Source organism: Streptopelia decaocto (assembly GCF_964273445.1).
Source record: "Streptopelia decaocto genome assembly, chromosome: 18".
Classification (NCBI taxonomy): Eukaryota; Metazoa; Chordata; class Aves; order Columbiformes; family Columbidae; genus Streptopelia; species Streptopelia decaocto.
In genome coordinates this window covers 7750390-7764233 of record NC_138673.1, presented here as the reverse complement: position 1 = coordinate 7764233, position 13844 = coordinate 7750390, and the positions used below count along the sequence as shown (strand labels likewise).

Sequence of the window (13844 nt, the reverse complement as noted above, 5' to 3'; positions counted from 1 at the left end):
AGAGCCAAATGAGCAAATGACCTGTCTTCTCTTTAATCATCGCTTCTTGTAAGCCATGGTAAGTTCAAGAGAACTTACTGTTTCTAAGCACAGCTGGCTCCAGATGTACCTTGTCAGGCTGATCAGGGGTATCTTCAAGAATATCCTCATCAATACATGTGCAGAGTACTGAGGATTTGCTCTTAAGTAACATTTCCTTTAAAAATGAAAGATATTGTTTGCATTTATGAAGACATATTCTTAAAAATGTTAACAATGTGACTGATTTCTCTCAATCTCCCCCCACGTCCTGTCCCCATGAAAGGACCCGGCTTTTGGAGGAAAGCATGAGGGACCATCTTCTCCAATCTCTGGTCAGCCTTGTGGGGAGGACCAAAATGCTTCACCTTCAAAGCTGTCAAAGGAAGAATTGATACAGAGCATGGACCGTGTAGATCGTGAAATTGCGAAAGTTGAACAGCAAATCCTCAAACTGAAGAAAAAGCAAGTAAGCAGAGCAGATGCTGTTATATATACATATATATCTTGTTACCTGCCAGTGAAAAAGGTGTGGACAAACTTCATGTCATAGTGGTGAATTTTTTGGTTGCTTGAACCAAATGAACAAGTTAAAAAAGGAAAGTTCTGTATATGATTTTGCTGGAATGTTTAATAGTTGGACATCGTGTAGTTTTAAACATTTTTGAAAATAGGAGAAAGCCCTGTAGGAACACCAACAGTAGATGACTTTATATTTTAAACTTCTGTTATAAGACTAGTGACACAAGAGCGCTGTGACTGTAATTTCAGCTTTAAAGATGACTGTTGGGTGAGGGGATGCAGCCTGTGCAAGGGGAGAATCCCTTGTGGGTGTATCCAAAACCAGAACTTGTACAAGAGTCCCTGGATCATCTGTATTCACAAGGGCAAGAGATCTTAACATCTGGAGCTGAAGTCAGCCTTGGGGGAAAGTAAACAGAGACAGCAGAGAAATAAAGGAGGAAATATCACTGGTTTTTGTACAGTCCTGGCTGTGCTCTGTGTCCAAGAACTGCACTTCAGCCATTGGAAGCAAAGGCCTATATTATTCAATATATTCATCAATGATTTGGACGAGGGAATAGAGTGCACTGTCAGCAAGTTTGCTGATGACACCAAGCTGGGAGGAGTGGCTGACACGCCAGAGGCTGTGCTGCCATCCAGAGACCTGGACAGGCTGGAGAGTTGGGCAGGGAAAAATTTAATGAAATAGAACAAGGGCAAGTGCAGAGTCTTGAATCTGGGTAGGAACAACCCCAGGTTCCAGTATCAGTTGGAGAATGACCTATTAGAGAGCAGCGTAGGGGAAAGAGACCTGGGGGTCCTGGGGACAGCAGGATGACCATGAGCCAGCACTGGGCCCTTGTGGCCAGGAAGGCCAGTGGCATCCTGGGGTGGTTTAGAAGGGGGTGGTCAGTAGGTCAGAGAGGTTCTCCTGCCCCTCTACTCTGCCCTGGGGAGACCACACCTGGAATATTGTGTCCAGTTGTGGCCCCTCAGTTCCAGCAGGACAGGGAACTGCTGGAGAGAGTCCAGCGCAGGGCAACAAAGATGCTGAAGGGAGTGGAGCATCTCCCGTGTGAGGAAAGGCTGAGGGAGCTGGGGCTCTGGAGCTGGACAAGAGGAGACTAAGGGGTGACCTCATTCATGTTCACAGATATCTAAAGGGTGAGTGTCAGGAGGATGGAGCCAGGCTCTTCTTGGTGACAACCAGTGACAGGACAAGGGGTAATGGGTTCAAACTGGAACACAAAAGGTTCCACTTAAATTTGAGAAGAAACTTCTTCCCGGTGAGGGTGACAGACACTGGCCCAGGCTGCCCAGGGGGATTGTGGAGTCTCCTTCTCTGCAGACATTCCAACCCGCCTGGACACCTTCCTGTGTAACCTCATCTGGGTGTTCCTGCTCCGGCGGGGGGATTGGACTGGATGAGCTTTCGAGGTCCCTTCCAATCACTGACATTCTGGGATTCTGTGAAATGTTTGCTGGCAGTGGTTGTTGCCTTCCCAGTAGCTGCTGTGGCCAACTAAACCCACCCTTCAATCAGGCATCTGTTATTAATTGGTAAAAAACAAAGTCCTTGTCTCCTTTTCCTTTTCTGACTTTCAAAGATCCAGATGGAAGTAGTGCCAACTTTGAGTTTTTTGTAGGAAATGAGTGTTACTCTATAGGATTTGTTAACGTATAGGTCCAGGGTAACAAATAGACAACTTTCTGGAGTGCTTGTTTTTATTGGCTGGAAGTATTTAATTATGTGTGAATTTTAATGACCTGTAAGGTGACCTTCAGCAGAAGAAAACCAAAAAAGGCTGTCACTCAGTACCTGGCTGTGTGTTAATGATGCTTTTCTTTTCGTTTGTTCAATTTTCCACAAAATCAGCAAGTACTATGCATGTCATCTCTGAAGGTTCATTTGTGCATGTTTGTACTATGATTTGACTTTAAAAAAATTACAGAGTTGCTGTTGCCTGCAATAATTGAGCCTGTTTGTTATGGCATTCTGCAAAAAAATCAGATTTTGAATTCTTATACAGCAACATAGCACATTCTGGCCAGTGCCGTAAGACAGGATGGATTTCAGAATTTCTTTGTTGTATGTTTGCGGCAGGTATGGACGAAGGATATTTACAATTAAAACAATCAAGGAAGATGTCACTGAATCAGATTTATTTGATGTGAAAGTAAATCACATCTGTGTAGTAGCTGGGAAGATAATACAGGTTTTTTTGCTTGTTTAGTATTGTAACAATCTTGGAACTTCAATATATGTGGAGTGGTTTATTTCTGCTGTGAAGTATGTTTAGAATTTTGTTCTCTGTGGATTGTTAGAAGGACTTTTGTTCCTTTTTAAGAAACAAGGCATTAGTAATAATGAGACTTCAATATCTACAATGTAGAAAGATATCTCTGTGGATTACTTCCTGTGTGAGAAGGCAAGTTTGGTGTAACTGTTCTCTGAAATCATTATTTTTGTTTAAATAGTGATAGTTTATAATGTGACAGTGGCTTTAAATATCAAGCTGAAACAAGGCTGTAAACAGTTAATTTTGTTTACCAACAGTACAAAAAATAGTCTTGTTACTGTCCCTGTTGGCATTAAAACCATTTCGTTCATTCCTTGTCAGTTAAGAAGAGAAATAACAGGCAGCACTAACTGTTGATCAGATGCATGTTTTATCTCTGGTGACTAATTACTGGTAAGGGTAACGTGGTGCGGATGGCTGATTTTCTTTTTCTTTCGTCTCTTAGCAACAACTTGAAGAAGAAGCTGCTAAGCCTCCCGAGCCAGAGAGGCCTGTCTCCCCTCCTCCAGTGGAACAGAAACACCGCAGTATTGTCCAAATTATTTACGATGAAAATCGGGTAAGCGCGCTTTTCAGTTGACTGAGTGTAGCTGGGCAAGCCTTGTGCATTCGTGAATCCATTTAGCACTTGGTTTGAGTTCTCATATCAGAGATTACGTCTGCTGGAGAATGGTGATATTGATGGGGCTTAAAACAAAAAAGCACATGTCTATACTCGCTTTCTTATGTAAAGTGTTATTAAAGATATATTAATCCATTTTTGTACGTAGCGCTTGATTGGTATCTTTCCATCTGCAGTGGTACAAGAGACCAGTCTGCTTGGCAGCTTTCATCTTCAAACCATGCAGTTTAGGATAATTACTTTTAATATTCAACTACTGTTGGCTAAAATTTGGTTAACGTAATAGGACTAGAGTTCAGTTTTAAATGTTTTGAGACCATAAAAACCATTCTACCAGGGTAACACTATAATATTTCCTTGATATATAATTATTTTGTACAGCTTGTAAGTTCCAAAGAATTTATCAAGATTGAAATCACATGGAAAGAGGTTGGAATTCAGCAGAACACTTCCTAATAATAACTGCTTTATGGAATAGTTTCTTCTATATTTTTCTTTGCAGATGTCGTAGGGCAAGCACATACAACTATTGGGGGGGAAAGACACAAATTCAAGCGAGTAGGTTGGGTCAATTCAGATGGATTGTCTGTTGAAAAAAGGGCTTTGGAAGATGCTACAGGCTTGAAACGGATTTGCGAAAGGAAACTGGCTGGTCCTGTGCTGCCTCCTTTAGGGTCAGAATTATTTTGAGGTCTTCACTCAGTGTGAGGGAAGGACATTTGACATATTCCTTTGTGTCTGTACGCATTGATTCGCACTCCCAGCCTTGCAATTGGAGAATTTTAGTCTCAATTCCATTTTCAAAGCTATCTATACTTGGTTTTACTGGACACCTTTCTTCTCTTAATAATTATTTGCTATATTAGTTATTAAATGTGTGTTCTTTTTGAACTGCAGAGGTCAGTTTCTGCTTTTATGCCCTTTTATGCCCATGTCTCCTTCCAGACGTGGAGATCAGAGTAGTAACTGCACAGTTCAAGTGCAGGTTTCCTCCTTTGCTGAGGCAACACCACAAAAGTAGGTTAAGAAGGATCACACAGGGGTTTATCAGCTGGCATAGGGGACAGAGTTGAGCTATACATTTGGTACTAACTTCAGATGATTTACTCAGCCTATGCAAAAAAATCTTATTTGCAGAAAAAAGCAGAAGAAGCTCACAAGATTTTTGAAGGTCTTGGTCCAAAAGTTGAACTGGTAAGTTGTGGTCTTTGTTTTTCTTTTCCTTTCATTCTATTTTCTATCTTGCCAGTGTTGCTTTGGTGTCGGTAACTCTGGTGTGGTAGACAGATGTGGTTCTATGTTTATATATAAAATAAGTGTGTGTTTAAATACACTGGTGAATTGAGGCTTGAATGAACTGATTTGCTGCATAATTTTTTAAAATAGATTTGAATGTCTTTGAGAGAGCAGTTTGAAATACAAAAAAAAATGAAATACTGTTATATACATAAGTAGTTATAATGATATAATTTTAAGTAATGAAATCTGTGCTTTGTGTTGAGTTATCTTCTAGTCCCTTGAGATTCCTGCATCTCAGATTGAGTGCAAAGTTGGCAGAATATTACAATATTGTTAAATATATTGCATATAATTTTAGAACTACATCACTGAAAAGTACTAAATGTACCTTTCTAATCCAAAATTGTAGCCACTTTACAACCAACCGTCAGACACAAAAGTCTACCATGAAAACATCAAAACGTAAGTGCTTTAATATCTCGTCTTTGTGTCATTTGAGTGAATATTTGAGTCTAAACCCCTTAAAATTTTTATTTCCTTGATTTCCAAATAGGATGTGTACACTTTAAACATATTTAAAAGCTTCCAGTCTATGTAATTTTCCAATTTCTTTGTTGTAGAACAGCCCTGCAAGAAGTGAGTTGTATGTACTGAAGGCAGAGGGAAACAGTAACTTTTTGTCATAACTTAAAAGATTAAAAGAAAGATAAGGGGAAAGGAAGAGAGACTTAGACTTCAATCTGGAGAGTTTTAAAGGGTTTTACTAATGCTACTAATAAATAGAGAATATATACAAAATATACAAAACCAATCTCAAGTGCTGGGTGTGCGGAGCTGGCGGCTCCAGCAGCTGCAGGCCAGGCCCCCGGAAGTCATGGGCGGGACTGCACAGCAAACTGGAACCTGGTTGCAGGATGCAGGGCCTGAGGCCTGTGGATCACAGGCAGACAGACAGACAGGGTCCTCTCTAGATGCCGCCCATGGTCGAAGAGAGCGTGAGGGTATGACAATTATGGGATGGAATACTTCCATTGGTCAGTTCTAGTCACCTGTTCCATCCGCCCGTCCTCAAACACGCCACTTTCACAACAGAACGTGGGAAGACTTATCAGTCTTTCTTAGCTACCATAGTAAAAAAATCTAAATACGAGCTTCTTCAGCATTCTGTTGGTCTCTTATCAGCACTGAGTACAGCATCCTAGGAAAAATATGCAGGCTAAAACTCAGAAAAGTACAGCCACCCAGAAGAACTGAGCTGAAAGAAAAATCACTAAAAGAGAACCGGTCTTGTTTTTAACAAAACCAGGACAGTAATATATTGTGAAACTCTTTAGGTTTGAATTACAAAGATTATTTGTTTTCTGAAGCACAATACCTTAAGCTAGCTTTACTCATTTCAGCATATTATTTCTCTTGTGGCAAAAGAGAGCACCTGGCTTGAAATGAGCTTTTGTGTCTCAGATGCTTATTTCAGCCATCTTCAAGAATCTTCTCTCTGATACAATACAGTATCAGTTACATCATTGTTTCATCAGTTGTTGATTCCTATGTAGCTCACTATTTTCCCCCCAATTTTGTTTCCCAGAAACCAGGTGATGAGGAAGAAGCTAATACTATTCTTTAAAAGAAGAAATCATGCAAGAAAACAACGGGTAATACTACCGTGTTTTTGTAAAAAGAGCATGTGGTTGGTTTTCTGTCTGGATCCTCGATTAACATCCCCAAATTTGTCATGTAAATCCCATGGTAGGTGTACGGATCACTTAGGGTATTTGTGTTTCCTTCAAGCTTTACTTTTGGAATTTAACAGGAACAGAAAATCTGTCAACGTTACGATCAGCTGATGGAGGCATGGGAGAAAAAAGTTGACAGGATAGAAAATAATCCACGCAGGAAAGCCAAGGAGAGCAAAACAAGAGAGTACTATGAGAAACAATTTCCAGAAATCCGGAAGCAAAGAGAACAGCAAGAGCGATTCCAAAGGTATTGCCATAGATTTGAAATATTCCTATAAAATATCGCTTGGGACTTAACTAAACTGAGCAGTTGTTTGAAATGGCGATACATGAACAGAGTTTGTACTCTGACGCTACTTCAGAAAGAACTGCCCTAACTAACTAATTTGGGAGACTGGTAGCAATGTTTTAAACAATTTTGAAGGTTGTCATTGTTGTATACAAAATCTGAAAATACAGCTGTTTTCCACTTTATGCTTACTGCTTCTGTTCTCCCCTAATTCTAGAGTTGGCCAAAGAGGGGCTGGACTTTCAGCAACTATTGCTAGAAGTGAACATGAGATTTCGGAAATCATCGATGGACTTTCTGAGCAGGAGGTGAGGCTGTTGTCTGTGCTTGGCTATAGGAGTACAGCAAGTCTCTTGATATCCTTTTACTGGCAGTGAAAAGTCTCTTTTAAGAGGGTTTGGGGGTTTTTTTGATAAGACAAGCCCTTGGGGCTGGATTGAGAGTGTGTGTGTGAACTTTGCCTTGAAGCAGGTCTTAGAAATACTTTTCTTTTAAGGGTTTTGCTTCAAGTGAGTTGAGAGTCTATGGGTGAAAGTTAAGGGGCAGGCTGGCAAGGGTGATACTATTGTGGGTGTCTATTACAGGCCACCAGATCAGGGTGAGGAAGTTGATGAGGCCTCTACAGACAGCTGAGAGCAGCCTCACAGTCACAGGCCCTGGCTGTGGTAGGGGATTTTAACTTCCCTGATGTCTGTTGGAAGGACTACTCGGCCGGCAGCCGCAGTCTAGGAGGTTCCTCCAGTGCCTTGATGAGAACTTTCTGATGCAAAGGGTGGAGGAGCCGACTAGAAGAGGTGCACTGCTGGACCTCATCCTCACTAACAAGGAGGGTCTGGTTGAAGCGTTGAGGGCTGCCTTGGTTGCAGCAACCATGAGATGGTGGAGTTCAGGATCTCCTGTGGCAGGAGCAGGATAGCAAGCAGAATTGCAACCCTGGATTTCAGCAGGGCCCCCATACCGCTGAGGCCCCAGAGGAAGGCAGGACAATGAGGAGTTCTTTTTGTCCACTTCTTACCTGTGAATGTATATGGTGGTGGAGCTTTCAAGACTTGTGTAATTTAAGAACTGTAAACATTAGTAGCAACTTTTGCTTTCTTTACTTTTTCTTTTGTTCTTTGCCCATAGAATAATGAAAAACAAATGCGCCAGCTCTCTGTCATTCCTCCCATGATGTTTGATGCGGAACAAAGACGAGTGAAGTTTATTAATATGAATGGTCTGATGGAGGATCCCATGAAAGTTTATAAAGACAGACAGTTCATGAATGTCTGGACTGACCATGAGAAAGAGATTTTTAAGGAGAAGTAATGGGCTTTCTTATCTTTTATTTTTGTTACATTGCAAATGACAGTTAAATACTGAACCCCACAGTAAACATCAGTTAAATCGGGAATGCTGAAGCTTTTGTGCAATAATGTTTGATAATGTTCTTAGTTGGATGAGTGAAACTTTGCAAAAGTTTCAGACATCACTTATTTTTCAACTGAATGGCTCAAAGTGCCTAGAGGAGAAATTCTTTTAAAAATACTTTAGTTCCATGATAAGGTGAAAATGAAGAGTAGGTATATGATCTCATTCTATCAGCAAATAGCTAATGTTAAGTCCTTAGTTCTAAATTTGCACAATGGGGAAACTGGGCCTTTTAGACTAATTTCAGTTGTGTAAATCAAAGGCTTGCTGATGGAACAGATTGTTTGGAAGATTGCTTTGCTTATTTGATAACGAATTATGTTGTTAAACTGAAATAATTTCTGATTTATAAAAGGTTTGTCCAACATCCCAAGAACTTTGGTCTAATTGCTTCCTACCTGGAACGAAAGGTAAGACCTTTTTTAATCTAAGTAGAGCCTAGGGTGGGATCCCTAACTTTCCAAATGTAAGTCATTCATCCCAGCATCATTTTCTCTTCCTGGAAAAAATTCGAAGTCCAACAAAAGTTACTGCGTTGACAAGATTTTTATAATACTTTACCCATAACACAGTCAATGCATGCAAACAGCTAATAAAAGTTAGAGTAATGACACTATTGACAACAATAAAATAAAATGACGCTTTAGTTTTGATCTTAATTTGTTTCTGAAGGAGGTATAAGCTGTTCAACTACCTCACTCTGTAGATAAGGACGTCATTGGCTCTGCTGAGCCACAGGGCGAACTCTCAGCAATCTTGTTGCCACTTTTCAAGCCAGCGGGATCCCACTGCTGGCTGGACTGGTCTTTAGAAGTGATTTTAGTCTTTAGAACTGATTTTACAGAACTGATAGAAGAGGTAATGGAGAATTAGGATTTGTTAAAACAATGGTATCATTAATGCATACAGCTGTTGATAAATACAAGTTTTCAAACTTGCAAATTGTCTGGTATAGATTAAATGCAGACTGAAGAAGCTGAGGGATATGATAAATACATGAGACTTGCGTTTAACACTGTCATTTTATGCATAGTTATGTTATTATATTTGTGTGTGAATTTACTTCCCTGCTGAGCAAACAAATCTAATAGAGTTTTATTTTAGTCTAGGGGCTGAATAGTTTAAATGTTGAGGGAAATCAGATACTAGATACTAAAAATGTATTTTTTATAGCAGTAGTACCTATTTTTTTTTTCACTTTAGAATGTTCCCGACTGTGTATTATATTATTATTTGACCAAGAAAAATGAAAATTATAAAGCCCTCGTGCGACGGAATTATGGAAAACGCAGAGGAAGAAACCAGGTATCTTAAATTTATTAGTCACTTAGATATTGTTATTTTTATTGTTTCATATTTACAGCTGTCTTTCTGTCTGATATAGCAAGTATATTAAAAGTATAAGGAGGGAAGAAAAGGAAAAATAATTATTTTTACTGCATTTTTATCCTTTTTAAATTTCAGTAATCCTGATTCAAGGATGTTCTTGGTTAGTTTGCTTTTAATTCTATGGAATATCTGCTTCCTTTGCACATTTGTGATCTTCTTTTTAAGATGACAATTAATTTTGTTTAAGGACCCTGCCATAGACATTGAAGTTGAATCCATCATAAAATCCTATGGTGGAGCCAGCAGAAATTAGGTTTAGCATGTGACTTGCAGTGGAAAATATATAATGGCTTCATAATGTCAATGTTTGTCAAAAAACAGAAATTAATAGTGGTGTTTCTTTGGTGGTCAGGCTCAAAGTCAAACTGGAACTTAGTAGCAAGAAGAAAGAGACCAATTTAATGCATGCAAATTAAAAAAATCTGCTGATTCAGGAAGTATTTTTTGGAAGTCTTTGGAGGGGAAAAGATCAGATAATCACAGAATGTCAGAGATTGGAAAGGACCTTCTGGAACTGAGGGGCCCAGAACTGGACACAATATTCCAGATGTGGTCTCCCCAGGGCAGAGCAGAGGGGCAGGAGAACCTCTCTGACCTACTGACCACTCCCCTTCTAACCCACCCCAGGTACCATTGGCTTCCTGGCCACAAGGGCCCAGTGCTGGCTCATGGTCATCCTGCTGTCCCCAGGACCCCCAGGTCCCTTTCCCCTACGCTGCTCTCTAATAGGTCATTCCCCAACTGATACTGGAACCTGGGGTTGTTCCTACCCAGATTCAAGACTCTACCCTTGCCCTTATTACATTTAATTAATTTTTTCCCTGCCCAACTCTCCAGCCTGTCCAGGTCTCTGGATGGCAGCACAGCCTCTGGCGTGTCAGCCACTCCTCCCAGCTTGGTGTCATCAGCAAACTTGCTGATAGTACACTCTATTCCCTCATCCAAATCGTTGATGAATATATTGAATAACTCCGGCCCCAGTACTGACCCCTGAGGCACTGCACTGGATACAGGCCCCCAACTGGACTGCACCCCATTGACCACGACTCTCTGGCATCTTCCCTTCAGCCAGTTTGCAGTCTTCCTCCTTACAGATCAGCATTTTAGGTACAAAAAGCGTATAAATAAAAAGCATATAGATACGTTTGCTAGGCTGCTAGAGTTAATGTGGACGTTGGAAAAGAAAAAAAAAATTAAGAAATTTTGAACTTTTATTTTAAGAAGGCAGGAGTGCCGTGTATTCCCTGAACACGTTCCCTGCTCTTCCCATTCTGATTTCCCCTTCTGTCTGGGGGGTATTTAGGAAATACTGCAAATAGAATGAAAGAGATGTCAGGGACAAGGTTGGGGAAAAAAGGACATATATGAGGTAAAGTACAGGAACAGAGGAGTAGATGTAACAGCCAACCCTGCAGGTATTTTGAGCTTGTATCCTTAAAATGAATTGAACAGCTGGAGACCGGTGTAGATACAACATGCTGGAGAAATACCCAGTGCTGCTTCGGAACTGAAGCTTGATGGGGCAGGAGGGGAGATTCCTCTGAAATTCAGGGGTTTAGAAATCCGCACACCTTAAAATCTAGAAGATTGTGGGTTATTTGATTCAGTCATATCTCAGCAGTGATACGAAGGAAAAAAATGTGGAGACTTTGAGGTGTCGTGACTGATGAAATTTGTATTGAACTGCAAACCAACAAATGAAGTAAATTTTACACTTTAGGATATGTGAATCGTCTTTTCAAATAATGTAAGTTTTCTGAGAGTCCCAGTAAATGTGTTTTTTATAAAAAATATTGCTGCAAACAACTCCAGTTGTTAAGTTGATCCTGTTCACTAGAAACCGTCATCGTGTTATACTTTCACCACTTCCAGAAATTTAGAAATATTGTAGTAAGTATGTTTAATGACGCTGCAGTAAGGAATTACACAGTACCAAAAATCATATTTGTATTTCTTAATTTTATTGACAATTAATTAGAAGCTTCTATAACAGCTAGTAAAAAAGAACTTGAGCGTTGAACTTTCTTGCTTGCCAGAATTTTTATCTCACAGCTGCAGAATGCAATTCATCCCCCCTCCCTCCCACCCCAGCTTTGTTTGAAGCTGATATTTTTCATATCTCTGAGTAGCAACCCGAAACTTCCTTGCTGACTGGCAAGTCACGGAAGATTTATGATGTGCTCCAAGATGAGCTGGTGCCAATAACAGGTGCTTCAGCTTAAACTCTGTAAGAGTTCATATGTTTCTGTAAATTAGAAGGCAAGCAAATGGAATATTGCAGTGGAGAAGATATTAATCATGGTAATGATGCTGAAATCCTTTGGAGAATGTAGTGAGTGCAACTTGACTCAAGTTTCAGTTTGTGGGCTTTTATTTAAGCGAATCCAAGTGCTAGATGAGGGCATTTCAAGTTAAGAGAGGTAAGGCTTATTGAATTCTGATACATTCTTGTCCTCAAATCGGTCTAGAAAGGCCATTGTATAAAACGCTAGCTAGACTGTTCCAGAATGCTTAGACACAACTAAGCATGTTTTTAAACCAAATATGAATTTTCCAACAAAGAGCAAGTTTTGAACAAAGCATAGAAGAAAGCATGGCTGTATGACACTTTTGCATCACTTCTGGAGAATTCCTTAAGTAACTCGCAGACAGGCGGTTCTCAGCCGGTGCAGTTTGTGGCGGTTCGGTAGGCGGGCGGGCGCAGGTAAGGGCCGCGTCTCCGCGCTGCGGCTGCCGGCTCAGCAGAACCGCGTGGCCGAGGATCCAGCGGGTGCCTCGGAGCAGGTGCTGCAGCCGCTGATCTGACGAGACAGAAATTCGCCGTGCGTCTGTGACGGCCAATCAAACCGAGCTCGGTGGGGATCGCCTCGGGTGACCCCGGTGAGATTAGAAGGGTGTATGTGAGATGGGTGACGCTGCCGCAGGCAGCTGAACTGGGAGAATGACACAGTTTCCTGGAATAAACGCGTTGCTGGGTCAGGCGGCCTCTGCTAAAGAGCTGAGTGATGGCGGTGCTGGGGTGGTTTTTGTCCTTTTGAATCGTACCCCGAGTTAAAGCCCGTCCCCTTGCCTGGATAGTAAAAGTTTTAATCAACAGATGAATGTGCAGGTACGTCACTGACCGAGGCTTCAACTCTTAAGGTTTGTATTTAACCTGCACTTAAGCTATTGATTATGCATGTTAAATAAATTCACTGTGAAATAGAGAACCCTGTTATTTACAAAGTGTGATGTTAAGTTAGCTGGGCAAAAAGAATGGCAGATTTTCAGTGACTGTTTTGTAAATAGATTGTATGTAAAATACAGACTTTATTATTATGATTATTTTTTATATTCTTCTGAACATGCAGTTTTCAGCTCCTTGCTTTTGAGGCCAATTTATCTAGCGCAATGGAAATAATTTGTCTTAGCATGGCTCTGACATCTTGCTTGAAGAAAGTATTTGCATAACCAAGTAATACCAGCATCTTAAATGCTAATAATTTGCATCAAGATGATAGTGGTTAGTGTTTGGGTTTTCAGCTCCAGTCAACATTATAAAAATGTCAAAAACAAGTCCTTTTAGTGACTATTTTCCAGCGTCAGTTTTGTTAGTGAAACAGTGACACCTGCTGCTACACTTACAGGAAAGTTGGTTCCTCTGTGAAAAATAAAAGCCTATTTTGAGGCATTTTTCAGTGGACTGTAAAATCTGAGTTAATGAAGTCTCAGAACATCAGTCTTGTAGTTCTCTGACCTTGCCTTTCCAGGAATTGCCAACTGGGTATTTTTTGGAAAGTTAGCTTTATATAAATATTACATATATTTTGCTTTTCGAAGTTGGCTTGCAGAGTCTAATGGCCAGGAAGGAACAAGGTGGTTCTGCACGCCCCAGATTTGAGTGGAGAATATTGCAGTACTTCCAAATGGGGGACTTGAGGATTGGAGGTGGTTTTGTTTGACCCATTCAAGCCCCTTCAGTGTCAACTCCTGCGAGTGGTTCCCTCTGTGTGGCCACAGCCAACTCCCCACCCTCTTACGTTCTGGAGTTTCTTATTAACACATTATCAAGTGGGAGGTGAGGCAGCGTCAGTGGTTGTGCTGCTCTGAGTACAAGTTGCTGCACCTTTGTGTGATCAGGTTGTTAGAATATGTAAATCCCGTTTCATTTCAGCAACAAATTGCTCGTCCTTCTCAAGAAGAAAAGGTAGAAGAAAAGGTAGAAGAGGAAAAAGCAGAAAAAGCAGAGAAAAAAGAGGAGGAAAAGAAAGATGAAGAGGAAAAGGATGAGAAGGAGGACTCTAAGTAAGTATACATATTGAAAATGCATTCATTCACCCTAGATTGCAGGTTTTTTG

At 40.6% G+C, this 13844-nt stretch overlaps 1 protein-coding gene across 5 annotated transcripts in view; it reads left to right on the top strand.

Annotated features, from left to right (window-relative positions):
- Positions 1-13844, top strand: part of NCOR1 (nuclear receptor corepressor 1) — a 58185-nt gene that overhangs the window by 16323 nt on the left and 28018 nt on the right. For 4 of the 5 annotated variants that reach the window (XM_082068735.1, XM_082068734.1, XM_082068733.1 and 1 more), the window contains exons 5-15: positions 305-487; positions 3268-3381; positions 4582-4638; positions 5093-5145; positions 6269-6335; positions 6494-6666; positions 6926-7016; positions 7834-8012; positions 8474-8528; positions 9322-9423; positions 13661-13791. In XM_082068735.1, the coding sequence (XP_081924861.1) occupies positions 305-487; positions 3268-3381; positions 4582-4638; positions 5093-5145; positions 6269-6335; positions 6494-6666; positions 6926-7016; positions 7834-8012; positions 8474-8528; positions 9322-9423; positions 13661-13791 (1205 nt within the window). Of the gene's footprint in view, positions 1-304; positions 488-3267; positions 3382-4581; positions 4639-5092; positions 5146-6268; positions 6336-6493; positions 6667-6925; positions 7017-7833; positions 8013-8473; positions 8529-9321; positions 9424-12466; positions 12617-13660; positions 13792-13844 lie in introns of those variants that run through there. The other variant, XM_082068736.1, reaches the window with a different exon arrangement.